We start from the raw sequence: 15612 nt of genomic DNA, 5'->3' as shown, positions 1-15612 counted from the left end.
CGCATTCAAAATCTGTGACACATCTACCTGATATCCAATAAATATGTGCAACCTGAATATAAACTGGTTTTATCGGGCAAATAACATATCGGCTTGACCCTGCTATTCTTAAAACAGTGGCTTGGCTTCCTGCTAACTGTCCTCTCAATCAGCACCTCAATCACGCGCCTCCTTTAAATGGCAGACCCGAGATAAACAGCTGCTGAAAGAAGCCTGGACAGAGAGAGAACACAAGCTCATCAATCAAAGCACACGAGCAAACAGAAAACACTCTGGGGCCATTCATCCTCAGAGAGCAGCCACATCATGTGTTGGGTCAGAATGGTGACAGACAGAGGTCTTATTTTTTATGGCTACAATAAGTTAACAAACCCTCTGTAACTGCAGGGTCAGATGTAGTCCTTGCCCTTATTTATTTTTATAGAATATACCAGTATAACTACACTCTTACTGACACACAACAAAACAGAAACAAAAACTAATGATGATCACATTCTCTAATCACATGATACTCATCTCATCTCATATAACATTACAGTGTCATTGTCTTAAGGTTTGAATGACCTGAAGATTCAAAAATATAATGCGCTGATCAATATTATCAGTGCAAACCTACAAGGCAAATGTTGCTTTCTTGTCTCCTGGCCTTGGAAGTCTGAGACATCACCAGGGCTCTACTGATGATAAGACATATGGGTGAATTTCTCATTTATACATGCTGCTAAAAATCATAGTCTTACATCAGTATAGAGGACTGTCTTAATTTACAGCATTAGGTAAGGTGCATAACCAAGAATATTGGTATAAATATAAGCCACACAAGAACACACACACATACCCACACACAGAGCAAGAATTCCAAGGAGGTACTCCATTCCACACACAAGTCTAGGCTAGACAAGGGAGGTTCACTACACAGTGCATTTCATACATAGGCAAGAACGGCTGATATGCTTACTAGAACATTCATTCTCTCTCTCTCTCTCTCTCTCTCTCTCTCTCTCTCTCAAAACTAACAGAATCTAAACTTACATATTACCATTACTGAAATTCAGTACCAAAATATCAATCAACTGCATCAGATGACAAAGAGAGCAAACTCATTCTGAAATGTTGCTACTCCATGAAGAACATCTCACAATCTGGGCGCAGCTTGTTTTGATTGGATCACTAATTTGGTTTCTTACACTAAAGGAAACCGCATATTGTTTTCATACATTTTTGGACCATTATTTAATACTAATACTAAATACACTTCTTTATGTTTCTGTGAATCTTGAAGACAGAAGTGATTTATAGTTAGCTATGCATCTGCAAAATGTTTCATGACCTGGAAAACACCAGGCTGAAATCGCAAACATAAAAAAGATGGATATATTACCCCATTTAAAAGGAAAGAGAAAAATAATAAATAAAAGGAAAGAGATAATTGAGACAGAAAGACTAAGAAAAACAAGAAGGAAGTGGACAGTGAGAAAGAAAGTGTGACAGAGAAAAGAGAAAAAAATGACAAACGGAGTAAGAGAGGTAGATATGGACTGAGAGACAAAAAGAGACAGAAGAAAAAAGAAAAAATGAGAGAGAGAGAGATCAAGGGGACGGAGACAGAGAGAAGTCATGGTTGGACTTATACCTTTGAAAAAGCCTTTCCACCTTTGAGCTCCTGTAGAGTGAGAGAGAGAGAGAGAAAGAGAGAGACATGAGAAAAGTACCCTGAAATACACCATTACCTTCAAAATAAAATATCATTTTCCTTCAGACCCCCCCCCCCCCCCTACATTATTTACAGACCCCAACTCCTTCTAGAAAAGACTTAACAAAAAGTCGATGTGAATAATGGCTAACACATTCATGAAACATTCTGGATGTGTGGCATTTGTGTACCTTTCGCACAGACACTCGGCAGATACAGGGATCCAGGACACCTGTGGTAGGGTTGGCACTCATTTTACACACAAAGGAGAACTTCTTTCGCCAGCGAACACAGTTCTCCTGCACTTCTTGCCTGTTACGAAAGAGAAAGAGAGAGAGAGAATGAGAATGAGTGAACATACATCACCACCAACATTATCATCATCAAAACCATTACCATTGATCCCATTATCATTATTATGGTCATCCTCAACACTATCACCATTATCATGATCACCATTATTGGAAATATTGTCATCATCATCATCATAAACTGCCTATATCACCAATACATCGGATAACAGTACAGTGCTAGGTTCATAAATACATTCAGTCTCTACATAGTTAGAACAGAGTCTGTACAGAGTTAGAAAAGTGCTCACAAATGCATTCAGACTCTTCGTACACTTAATTCAGCTGCGTTCATGAGCAAATGAATTCCAAGCAGAATTACTACCAGTCCGTGCTTGTTTTTCTGTTGGATTAAGATGACCCTAGACATTCTTTATTGAGATGTGTATTTAATACATTTTAGCTATTCAAATACACACATATATAATTGTATACCAATAATACCAATCAAAAAATGAGTCAAATTTTATAAATAAAAAACAGTACTGGTGTATTGCATGCAGAAAACATACAATGGAAGGATGTAACAAGACACATGTCCAGGTTCAATATTTTTTTTATTTGGCGGTTTCTTTCAGCCACACACTAACCATCACAAGGGAAACCGCAAAACTGTCCTCAGATCAGTAGCATGGACTCAACCTCTACCCCTGGGAGTCTTCAATCATAGCCTAAGGTGCAGTCTGACCAGGGTACTAAAGGTGTCACAGAGAAACCATCAATTATTCCACTCTTCCCTCTGCTTGCTGAAGTGCTCACTAATGCACTAATGAAAGTGGGTCAGTATGTCCCTCATTTTTTCCACTACATTCTGTTTATTCTCTTTCTTTCTTTTCTTTTTTCTTTCTTTCTCTTTCTTTCTTTCTTTTAATCCCTTCCCAGATTTCCTTCCTCTTCTCACCATTTAAATGTACCTCCTGGCTAATAAAGCTACACATTCCTAACCAAATCTGTAACTAGACACTGTAAGTACTGGACCACCTCCTTGAAAGTGCATTTACACAATGATATCAAAGCTCTTAAGCATCTGCCTCCCTTGAACTACACTCTCAGGTTAAAGAAGCAGCTTTGACCTCTATCCCCTCTCAGATTCCTGCTGTTTTTAAAGGCAAATTTGCTGCCCACTCTCTGCCCTTTTGGTGCACTGCCTGATGGGCTCCGTGCTAAGGCATCTGCGCCTGTTATCTACCAATGTGAGAGAAATTTTGTTGTATTATCTCACAGCTTCGCACAGTTATTACCAAGTATGCCTCAAGCCAACAACAGATACACAACACAGGATATATCGCAATCCATCCCGGTAGTTTGTAACAGAAAGAGCTAGACACTTCTGTCTTGCACCAGACAGTTAACAACCAAGTCCCACAGTTAATTACACAGCAGAAGCTTACCATTTTCCCACAGACCCTAGATGTAGCTGATCAGCTGTTCCCTGTGAGAGTCAACAAAGTATCCATGATTTTTTTAATGCATATCAAAGCAAGACAGTAGGATTTCCACCACCTGAGGGGCTGTGCCTGTGTAGTTAGTTCAGCATGAATTCAAAGTAATTTTTTTCTTGAAAATTACCTGCTTTATTTACAAACAGGCTCACTCAAATTCCTTAGCTATTAGCATCAGGTGGTGCAGCAGGTAGTGTCGTTGTCACAAAGCTACAAGATCCTGGAGGTTGTGGGTTTGAGTGCTGCTCTGGGTGACTGTCTGTGAGGAGTTTGGTGTGTCCTTCCCGTGTCTGTGTTGGTTTCCTCTGGGTACTTCCGTTTCCTCCCACAGTCCAACCAAAAACACACGATGGTAGGTTGAATGGCTTTTCTGTATTATTTCTTTTATCTTTTAAGTATATTAGTTCATCAGTTCATTAATATTTTTAACTAATATTTTTTAAGATTTGGGCGGCACGGTGGTACAGCAGGTAGTGTCGCAGTCACACAGCTCCAGGGGCCTGGAGGTTGTGGGTTCGATTCCCGCTCTGGGTGACTGTCTGTGAGGAGTTGGTGTGTTCTCCCTGTGTCCGCGTGGGTTTCCTCCGGGTGCTCCGGCTTCCTCCCACAGTCCAAAAACACACGTTGGTAGGTGGATTGGCGACTCAAAAGTGTCCGTAGGTGTGAGTGTGTCCGTGTTGCCCTGTGAAGGACTTTTTAAGATTTACTGCTGGTTCTGCATAAATGATTTCTAAAGGGCCGCTAATTAGTGCACCAACGGGTTTGTATTGGTGAGCGAGGAAGAGAGCGGCACAAAGTGGCTCACAGAGTGAGAGTGTGTGAGTGAGTGTTTGTAATCATATTTCATTGTGTTTCTGTATTAAATTCAAAACACTGAATAACTCTATCTATTTTCATGTATTTTATATAAGGGCTCCTGCACTGTGGTGGCTGAGAGTATCTTTCCTTGGTTTACCTGCTCTTTTGGTGTTTGTGTTTGTGTGTGTGTGCCATTTGTGTGCATGTATTTTTGAGTGTCGCTGATATTTTCAATGAATTTTTACCACTTCGAAATTTAATCCCAGAAACTGTTCTCTGCAGAAACCGTGAAAAACGTCCACATGGCAGTCATTAGGTGTGTATTTATAGCAGTCAGTGTGTATGTGCAATTACAGAAAAGGCGGCAACGGTTGTAATATCTGTTAAAATTCCAATATCAGACCGATAACAATGACAAAAGAAAATCCACATATCGGCAAATAATATATCGGCCGCTGATATATCATGCATCACTACTTCCACTATTTCTAGATTACTAGATTATTTAGATTTTCATAGACAATGAATCACAACTTTCATGGAATTATAGTTTTTTTTTTAAATGTCATACATATTAACCTTAAGATCTAAACTCTTCAGATCTAAGGCAAGTGTCAACTACCTCTTAGCTACAGTGGAAAAGTAAATTTCAGACGCCCAACATGTCTAGGCCAATTGAACATATTTATCATAGGATCCTTAAGTTGGCCACTAAATCTTCACCATTCTCTCAAAAAAGCAGTCTTCTTAGGCAACAAGTCTTTTGTGGGATCATTTTCTAACATGAATGAAAAATAAAAAATAAATACTGCTAGTTTTATAGATGTTTCAACATACAATTAGGTATGACACCTGGCAAAAACATCCACCTGCGGCCTCAGAATTTCAAGTTCAAAGGCACAGCCACACTAACATACCATATGTAATGTGCTTCCCTTCTCTTCATGCCAGGATTAGCAAAGGCCCACCTGGTATCTTTCCACCAAAGAGCTCGTATGCACATCTGCAACAAGTAATAACTGTGGCAGCTTTAGCAGTGGTCTGCATATCAGAGGAAAATCTCAAACTCGCACTATGTGATCCTCCCAGTGATCCTCACAAACTGGGGAGGATAAAAGAAAATGAAGTTGAAGGAAGTGCAGTTGAGGACACTGGAGTGCACAAGAGAAGGCCAGGATATTGAGGACAAAAGGAAAAAGATCCTGAGAATTCAAGGGACATTACTTTGCTAACATGTCATGCTAACACTAATGCAAGACTAAGAACATTAATTGACCATTGATGATTTTAAATTAAACTGAAATCATTCCAAGAACCAGTTCAATTTGAGTGACATCCCATTCTTAATCCATAGGGTTTAATATGATGTCGGCCCACCCTCTGCAGCTATAACAGCTTTAACTCTTCTGAGAAGGCTTTCCACAAAGTTTAGGAGTGTGTAAACCAGAATATTTGACCATTCTTCCAGAAGCATATTTGTAAGGTCAGACACGAATGTTGTCCACTCTAATTCATCCCAAATGTGTTCCACCAGGTTGAGGTCAGGACACTGCGCAGTCCAGTCAAGTTCTTCCACACCAAACTCGCTCATTCATGTCTCACCCATGTCTAAGGAACTTACTTTGTGCACAGTCATGTAGGAACATCCCCAAATGAAAAACATTCCATGAAGCTCTCTACGCATTCTTCTTGAGCTAATCTGAAGGCTACATGAAAGCTTGACTCTTCAGAAAGTTGGCAACCTCACCTGCACTACGTGCCTCAGCATCCGCTGACACTGCTCTGTCCTAAGCTTTTCCATCTTGTAATAATATCTGTGTAATATTTAGTAGCAAGGAAATTTCATGATTGGACTTTAGCCAGTAAAACAATTTGGAAATTAGAACACATGAATTCAAAGATTTGAATGAGTGAGTGAATACAGTACTTTTGGTAATATAGTGTAGCTTTCTTGTTAGCCTAAAGTGTTAATAAATATGTGTCTTTGAAAATTCTAGATTGGATTAGATTACAGTTATACTATTTATTCTTCTTGTAATTTTAGAAAACTACCATTGAGGGTCCTGCCATATACACAATCTGAAAGGTTCCACCACGGTTTTTCTGAGAATTAATTTGCTTATGAGCTAAACATGTCACTTAAGATTTTTTTTATGAAAAGGTTTCACCTCAGCATGTGCTAGTCAAACCATTTACTACTAAAGTAGTTTACTGTAACAGGATGTGACTGAAGGTCCACAAGACCAAAGCCAATGGTTCAGTGAGCTTCTGAGCAAGGACAGACTGTTTTCCCCTTTACTTTATTCCATATATGGTACATTTTAGAGGTCTCTGAGCAGAGTCCCAGCTAGAGGCATAAATAGACATGACAATGATCCAGGACTGACTGAGCACAAAAGATAACATAGTACATCAACCAAACAACTGTACTCCAAAGATTTTATATCATTTATATCTGTATCTTTATTTAGATTATTAAAAAATGTAAAGTTTTAACTTAGTTGTTATAACAATATTACATGTAAACAAGTAATGATCCTTTTCTCTTGAATATAGAGCCCGTTAGTTTGAGATGTAGTAAATCCAGTAAAATTCAAATCACTGTCACAGTCAAATCCCCTTGGTAGCAAGTTTCTTAATAATGACTACTTTCTCAATTTGGGACTTTCTCCATTACTGACACATACATGCACACACATTCACTAATGACTTCAGTGTTATTCATATAGCCTCAATAAAACAGGAGAAGGTAAGAAGACTGGCTCAGAAAGTCACTGACTCATTTTAGACAAGAACACTGATTAAGATTGGGTTAGTTTAGGTCAGTGGTTCTCAGGCCAGTCCTTGGGAATGACAAGATGCTCCACATTTTTACTCTAGTATGCTTGGATTTGAGATGAGCAAAAAATATGAAAAAATAAAATGCTTGACTTACGCGTCCAACAGAATATAGGAGATATGAGCCAAATATTTACAGATGTCATTTCCAGAAAAGTTAGGACACTTTGTAAAATTCAATAAAAACATGAATCTGTCATCTGTTCATTGTCTAGAATCTATATTTAATGCGTATATTTAATTTAACTGAATTATGCAAAAGAAGAAGTCATATTTTTAGCACAGAAATGCCAGTGAATTCATTGGCCCTGAAGTTATTTGTGATGGACTGAAAGACCACTTGTTCTGTATTAAGATGAGTACAAGTATCAGCTTCTTTTGGGGAAAAATGAACATCTGATTTTATGTGCTAACGAAGAAAAAGACCATCCAGACCACGGAAAAAACAGCAACTAATAAAGAAGTTTATTGGTATTTTGGAGGGACATATGCTGCCATCAATATGGCGTTGTTTCTCATGAACTCCATGCCTGTTTTAGCAGGATAATATCAGGTCTCATTCTGCATGAGTTACAACAACATGACTTTGTAGACAAAGATTGTGTGCTGAACTGACCTGCCTGCAGTCCAGATCTGTCGCTTATTGAAAATGTATGAAGAGAATAAGAAAATGGCAACCACAAACAGTTGAGAAACTTAAGTAACCTCTACAGCAAGTATGGGCAAATCTGGCAAAGCCACATCAATTAGTATCTTTATTTCTCAAACAATTAAAAGGTATAAATAAAAGAATAGGTGATGTGACCCAGTGGTTAACATGTCTCCTTCCCAGCATTTTTAAGTGTAGTGCAGGCTTTAATTTGTAAATGTGTTTATATTTAACAAATGGAATAAAGTTTGTTACTGAAAGCACATAAAATCTATTCATTGTCCTTTTGTCTGTTAATTCAAATCATAACTATTCATTTCACAAGCCTGAACTGATACAGTAAGGTACAGAACACTGAGTACAACTTGGAACCCATGCACTTTGTCCTAATAGAGTATAATAGGAGATATAGTAGATAAGCTTATTCAGTCACACTGCTTTCAGAAGTAGAAAAAGAAATATAGCTGACTTAAACACTTACATAAATACTAAGAAGAGCAAACAAGTGATTTGCCTACATTACAATGGTTGTAATGGTTTGTAATTTTCTATTACAAAACCATAATTACTAATTTATTAGGTGTGCCATGATGAAAGCAATGAGTGACTCATGTTACATGGATCACAATTTTATTCTCACAGTAAAGTAGCAGGAAATCCAGCAAGTGAGGTTCATAAAACATTTCTGATTACAAGACCATATGATTACCCTGTATGTAACTTTAGCAGGAGAATTCAACATCTTATACAGAGCCTTCAAAATACCTGAAAAAAGATTATCTAAGAACATTTTCAAAGCAGTTACACTGGTAAAATAATAGTACATTTAAAAATGATAATTTTGAGTAGAATGCAGTTTATTTACATTATCTTCAAATGACAACAGTTCTTTATGATTTGATCTTTGTCTTGTATTCTTATTCACTCATATATAAGATGCAGTCATTAATATATATATTACAAAAAACAATATTCTCATCAGAGACCCACTCACAGTGTACCCAATTAGAGACAGAACTCAGTCCCATTGGACTAATGGCTCATTTCACAAATAATGACTATGATTACATCATTAGGGTTAGCCTGAATGCTGAGTTTTGAGACAGCAGACCTACTCATTAGCCAAGGGATTGTGTGTGTGTGTGTGTGTGTGTGTGTGTGTGTTTGTTTAGTCTGTGGTTAGCACGTGTGTGTGTGTGTGTGTGTATAATGTCATGCTCTGCATCCTTCCTCAACTGACACAGGTGCTTTTGATCTGCTCATTCATCCTTCCTCTTTCCTTCATCCAACTATGTTTTGTTATTCGTATTTATTTTTGAAATAATACAAGAGATGGTCCCTTTGTGGTCAATACAGAGGGTCGTGACTGAAATGCTCGTGTTTAAGATCTCAAACTGTTGGATAAAGTCACTGAGCACCAAAGCAATTTCATCTTGTAAGAAATTGTAAGGGCAAGTTCTGTATTTACAGATATTTGTGATTTCTTCAATAACATTATGAAAAATGCTGTCCCAATGGAAAGTCTATGGAAAATGTGGATTTTAAACAATTCCATGTTTTTGCTCATAACTGTTATGATTTGAATTTCAAAAGAGGTTGTGTTTACGCATTCAGACTTGCTTTGCAGAAAATACAAGGAGACACACTGTCAGGCCTTCTGGTACAAAACTAGACTGATAAGAGTGTCTCCTTTTTTGGGAATTTTCAGCCTGCTAAAAATGAGTGGATGAGTGAGCAAGAAAGGGAATGAGTAAAATAGAGAGTAAGTTATTGAGTAATGGAGTGAGTGGAGTGCAGCAGTGAGCTGATTTTGTTGATTTCTAACATAACACATTATGATATAAAAGATATATCAAATGCAGAATATTTATCAATGAGATGTTTTATATTACTTATATTTTTGACATATTTTTGCAATTTACTGTAGGAAAATGCAGACCCAAACCTGTTAGACCTGACAGAGAATGGATGTGTAACAACCCACCATTCACATGGTTTCTGTTCTAAGAAATATATGATCTCCATTTTGGCGATCTTTAGTTTTAGCCCTTCGAGTTGTGTGCAAATTTCATAATGAATGGACAGATAGAAATGCTCTAAAAATGCTGTAAAAATAAAGTATTTTTACATTGACTTCCACTGAAAGATACATTTTTTGGAAATACATGTTTTTCCATTGGATAGCGATAAAATATGACAATACATATATAAACACTCATAAAATTAATGCATAGCTAAATGACAATATTAAAAACTGGCCAGCATGTACACTCTATTAGTAACAGCCTTAATTAAGGGGCTGCAGTTAGATACTGCAGAATTTTCATAGTCTATAAAAGTATAGGCTTATTTGCCAATACCATTATTTTTTAATTATGTTCTGAGTAATATAACAAAGTGGGTGCGTTTAAAAGATTCTAACAACTCCCAAGGCTAAGTACACTTTAAACAGGTCGCTGCAGTATATAGACTTGGGCCTGGTAACATGTCTGAACACGCATAAGGATATCAACAGCATCTGTTCAAGCCAAGAGAGTGAAACAATGAGCAGAGTGCAGCTGCTGAACACTGACATTAGCTTGCACAAATAACGAGGAACTTGAAATATGAGCTCCAGTGAACTTCTAAAGAAATTAAGGCGGACATGTACAGCACTGTGTCAAAATCTTCGGAGAGCTAAGAATAAAAATGTGCCCAATACACCCCCAAGCTGATTAAACCTTAATATTTAATAACTAGATAAAAAATCTATGCAAATTGGCTTAATTTTTGCTTTGTGTATTCATCTAATGTTTGCAAAGGTTTACAGCTATATAAACTGTGTATACTTTATTGTATAAACAGCTTTGCTAAATTATATATATGGCCGCATGTGCTGGGTTCTTGGACACACACACACACACACACACACATCTGCACCAACTCAAAAATGGCAAACTACGAAGCTCCAAAAACATTCCTCATCTGGATCATATGAAGTGCAGGAGAAGTGGGGGATGGGCGAAAATTAAGCAGGGAGCAGGACAAAGCAAAATGAGCACACACACGATTAAGAAAGAGATATAGCACTCTATCTTTGTGTTCGTCAGAAAGGTCGAAGAACAATGAAATAATGAACCAAAGGCCAAACAAACAGCCTTCATCCCAAAGTATACAACCATCTCCAGGATAAGCACACACGTCACTCTGTCACACTGAGCCAGTGCAGGTGGACCTTACAGTGTAATTCCATTCTATGTGGCTGTGCACAGCTTTACACTTACAGCAATTATCGCTGTATCTAAAGTTTCTGTGTCAAATGCACAGGCACGTTTCACCATCAATCATCACATATTCACCTCAAACAGAATCAAGCTGCGAAACACATGAATGAAAATCATAAGCATATGTTGCATAATTAAAATCAGAAGTAGCCATCTGTAAACCTGGATTTTCATATTTTAGCCTATTAGCCATGTAGCTCCAAACTTTTAAAAGCCTCACAAATATTAGAGTGGATCAATTATGTTTTAATCTGTAATCTATACATCTGGTCAGAATTTACAGTTGAATTGTGCTATTTAAATGATCATAAATTAGACTAGCAGCTTAAGTCAGACTAATATTAAACCAGTGGTTTGCCTTTTAAACAGAAACACAGCACCAGTAAAATGGTAAAAGTAAATACTCCTTTGGTTAAAGAGGTTTTTACACCTTTTATGAACATATCTTCAGAGAGTAGTCTAATAGCATTACTCTCTACTGCAGCTATAACCAGACACCTGCCAGAAGCCCTAGCTGCTGCCCATGATAATGCTCCTGTAAATGTTCCTGCATCGTCACTGCTACAACAAGTTATTTACCCAAATACCCAGAGCGGCATGTGGATGCAGGATACATGCTTGGACTTAAAACGTGACCGTCCTGGGAGTAACAACAGCAATGAATTTTTGATACCGGAGAGAGAGAGAGAGAGAGAGAGAGAGAGAGAGAGAGAGAGAGAGAGAGAGAGAGAGAGAGAGAGAGAGAGAGAGAGAGTTGGGTCTTGTGACATGTGCAGCAGTGCTGCGTGTAGCTAACGCTCATATTCATATTTTATCACTCAGTAGACTTAGTTGCTTCACTGGACGTTATTCTAAAATAAACTCATCCAAACTCGTCGCATTAACACTAGACACATTTCTCCAAGCCAGAAGGCAGCAAATAAAATGTAAGAGACATGAAAATAGACTGATTCTCATCAGCATCAATTCTAAGCCTATTTTAAAATACTGAATATAAAGCTGAAAAAAATCCTTCTTGTCATTAAGACCAATGCAGACACTGCCTTTCAAAAGTTGGAAATCTCCTATAATGGTAAGAATAGGCAATTTTCTGTGTATCCCATTAGTGACCATCATATGGACTCTGATGTCTAAAACTGTAAATTTCATACAATATACTGTAATTTCTTGCGGCATCTTCAAGAAATTATAATAGTTTTTCTAAGACAACAATGACATCCCACAGCAGACACTAAGTCTGTCGACTTGTGGTTTTAAAAGGGTTTAACAAATCAACAAGGGTATGTTTATATTACTTTCAAAAACTAAGACACTTAGTCAGAACTAACCTGTACAGAACCGACCTGTGTATTTTCTACGTTTTATTCTATGTCTCTTGGGGTGGTGGGGTCACCTGCCTCAGAATGTACTCATGCAATGGATAATCACTATTAACCCTTCCAAGTGACTACAAGAGACTGTGTATTGAGAACACTCATCTAGAATATCTTTCATGTGATGCCAGATTTAAGATTTTACCCATGGCACATTCAGAAGGCTAATTAGTTAAAAGATAACAAGTAAAGATTTCTCAAGCTTGGCCGACTATGTTAGCTTCACCATATCTCAATCTTTCCTTCCACGTTCTCTCCACATCAGCCTTCTTTCTTCCATGTCCCTGTGCACTTATGAACGGCCAAATTCCTGAATTTGACTCTTTTGGCACAGAACCACTTGGCACGAGTTGGGAGGTTGCATGCCAGTCATTCCAGTGTCAGAGTAAAGGGGTTTATCTGCTAGAGTAAACACTCCCACACTGCTCCCTTCATACCTCATACTCTCATCAGTGCAGGGGTCCCAGACCCACACAGAGGGCCACAAGACCCCCCACAGACACAGTTTGTAGACACCTCAACTAGTAAGTGCATCAAAGGGGATATATTATGAAAATACGGGGATCTGGAGGCTACCAACACACAAAATCAGTCCATTTTTTTCCTTAATTAATCTGAAACATGGGATAAAAAGCCAATTTGATTTTGTGCTGCTGCTTATGTCAAAGACTTTAGAATTGTCTCAAATTCTCGTTCATCTATCTCGAAACACAGCTCTGGAATGGCATTTAGGTGAGAGCAAAAAGATGAGGGTGAATATAAATATGGTGAAAAATGAGGATGGAGAAGAAAATGCAAAAATGCTAATAGGATAATATCCAGAGCATCTGCCCACTAACTTCTCACTGTTGTGCTCTGTGTTGAATTCAGCTGTGGCTCTTAACATATAAAGGAACAGGTTGTTCTAAACAGAATCTGGTCATTCTAAACAGAAATGTGTATTCTCAGAGGAAAAACACTGATCCATAGAATGAGGACACTTCAGAGCGGCTACACATGAGCATACAGTCATCACATGCAATGGCAAATGTGGTATATAACAAAGTAAGCCTGATCAAGTAATTGCGGCCGCTCTAATCATAACCAATCTCACCCTGTTTTAGCTGAGCTTCTTTAAGCACCTTAATTAGTCCAATGATGCAGATATTAATCACTTGTCAAAACATTGCAGATAGTTGTTACATCAAGAGTTCTTCAGCATCAGGTTATAAGGATGCAAATCGAGGTGTATAATCCTTATATGTAATTTCATTCTTGATGCAGACCTACTGCAAGTGGTAGCAGGCATTCCAGCAAAAAAAAAATAAATAAAAGATTTTTGAACCTGAGCTGAGTTAACAGCACTTTAACACTAATCCCATTTACATTCAATGACAGGAGAAAGCCTTTCACCAACAGATCTGTCTTTTCAAGTTAAATACAAAGAATGGGAATCCATAAATGAGCACGATAGGAAAGTCAGTGTTTCTTAACCGTTCCACCAGCCCAAAGGCTATTCCTGAGTGTGCTGTCAGAATCCCAACTACTGGCCCATCTGCTCACGCATGCACTTAATCCCTCCTTTATTAAAGCACTTTCCCTCCATGTGCTATTAGAAAACATCTGGATCAGAGTAATGACCCAGACACACAGCGGGGTACAACAGTGTGCAGGGGTGGACAGTTTGGCAAAGGGTAACATCATGATCCGTGAAGATATTTCCTAATATATTAATATTTAGAGTATTTTATCTGCCCATACTACCACTGCAGAAAGGATGCACAAGGCTTTATTTATTGTTGGAAGTACTGTATTTTACTGAATGAGCACCAGAGCTTATTCAGAGCACAATTCAGAAAAGGAAGAGCTTTTCTCCACTTTTCTAATGCACAATAACATTAAATATGTTAATAATTTTCCTATTAATGTATTTTGTGTTGACAATGCGTTTCGGACAAAACAAAATAAAAATCTATGCATTTTGAGCTTTGTAACCATGTGTTCATTACATATAATATAAATGCTCATTCCTAAGAGGGAAAAGGCAGAAATGGAAAGGCACTGTGGAGTTAAATACATGAGCTTTTGATAAAACCTCTCATTGTATTTAAGCAATGATAATGCCTGTGGTATTATCAGAAAACAAATCATGACATAGTTCTTGTGTTAACGGTATCATCATATCATCACCAACTTTTCTAAAGGCTTAAAATGAGAGGGTTTGGCTACAGGTTTCGAGTGCAACAGTGTTTCCCTACATTCAAAAAGAAGTAGGATTGTTAAATGAAAATGTCTGAAAATTGAACTTGTAAGGCCAAAACAATCTGATGGCATTTATTAAGCCCACAAATCTGTCTGCATATCTATTACATAATGGTCAGAGGACAGAGAAGGAGACTGCCACAGACTAAATGTGTCGGTACTGCCTCTGGTACGCTTAGATTAAATTACACCTGCGCTGGCACTGAGAGGCACAACAAGCTAAGAAAGGGCAGTTATGCAATACAGCCCTCGCAAACACAACACAAATGAGTGCCTTTGTGCTTGTGTATATGCCTGTGCAAGATCCATACAACAATAACTTTCAGGCTTTTAAAATTCATCAATGAATCTCACTGTTCCACCTCTGTTTAGCACCAGTGACCTTAAACAAGTGCTGCGTTGTCCATGTCCAAATCCCCTCATTTCTGCCATCCATCACAGTGTGTGATTACATTTTTTAGGGTTAATGTAATATCTTTCCAATCTTCTCCCTCTTACACCCTCAGATCATCTCTCTCCATTCATCTGACTGTCCCTTCCGCCTGTCTCACTACCATGGGGAGTAGTCTACTTCGTTTATTTATTATTTATTCTATTGTCTACTTTGTATTTTTCTGTAAGGTGTCCTTGACGCTATGAAATAAATTTATTACTATTATTATTATTATATCTGAGGAATAAAATCTATTAAACATCTGTCAATTACAGTCATCAATTTCACACACACACACACACACACGTGTGGCTGAACATGTGACTTGATATAGCTGCAATATATGCCCTTTGTCTGCACACATTAGTTTAATATACTAAGACCATTTATCATGTGAACTTTAGCCTCATCCACTAATATGGGGCACATGGTTTAAAAAAAGACAACCCGAAAATTAAAAATTAGTAGTTAATTGATCAGATAAATAAGATTCAATAACACTTTATCAATCTAGAATAAATACAGATAGCGA

The 15612-nt window shown here is 37.8% G+C and overlaps 1 protein-coding gene across 4 annotated transcripts in view; it reads right to left on the bottom strand.

Moving 5' to 3' along the window:
* Nucleotides 1-15612, bottom strand: part of eeig1b (estrogen-induced osteoclastogenesis regulator 1b) — a 53128-nt gene that overhangs the window by 17115 nt on the left and 20401 nt on the right. For all 4 annotated transcript variants that reach the window (XM_066659079.1, XM_066659081.1, XM_066659076.1 and 1 more), the window contains 2 exons: nucleotides 1885-2005; nucleotides 1634-1663 (listed from right to left, as the gene is read on the bottom strand). In XM_066659079.1, the coding sequence (XP_066515176.1) occupies nucleotides 1634-1663; nucleotides 1885-2005 (151 nt within the window). The remainder of the gene's footprint in view (nucleotides 1-1633; nucleotides 1664-1884; nucleotides 2006-15612) is intronic.

The sequence above is a fragment of the Hoplias malabaricus genome, chromosome 2 (assembly GCF_029633855.1).
Source record: "Hoplias malabaricus isolate fHopMal1 chromosome 2, fHopMal1.hap1, whole genome shotgun sequence".
Lineage (NCBI taxonomy): Eukaryota > Metazoa > Chordata > Actinopteri > Characiformes > Erythrinidae > Hoplias > Hoplias malabaricus.
The sequence above is the reverse complement of the archived record's forward strand: the minus strand, read 5'-3'. Positions and strand labels throughout refer to the sequence as shown.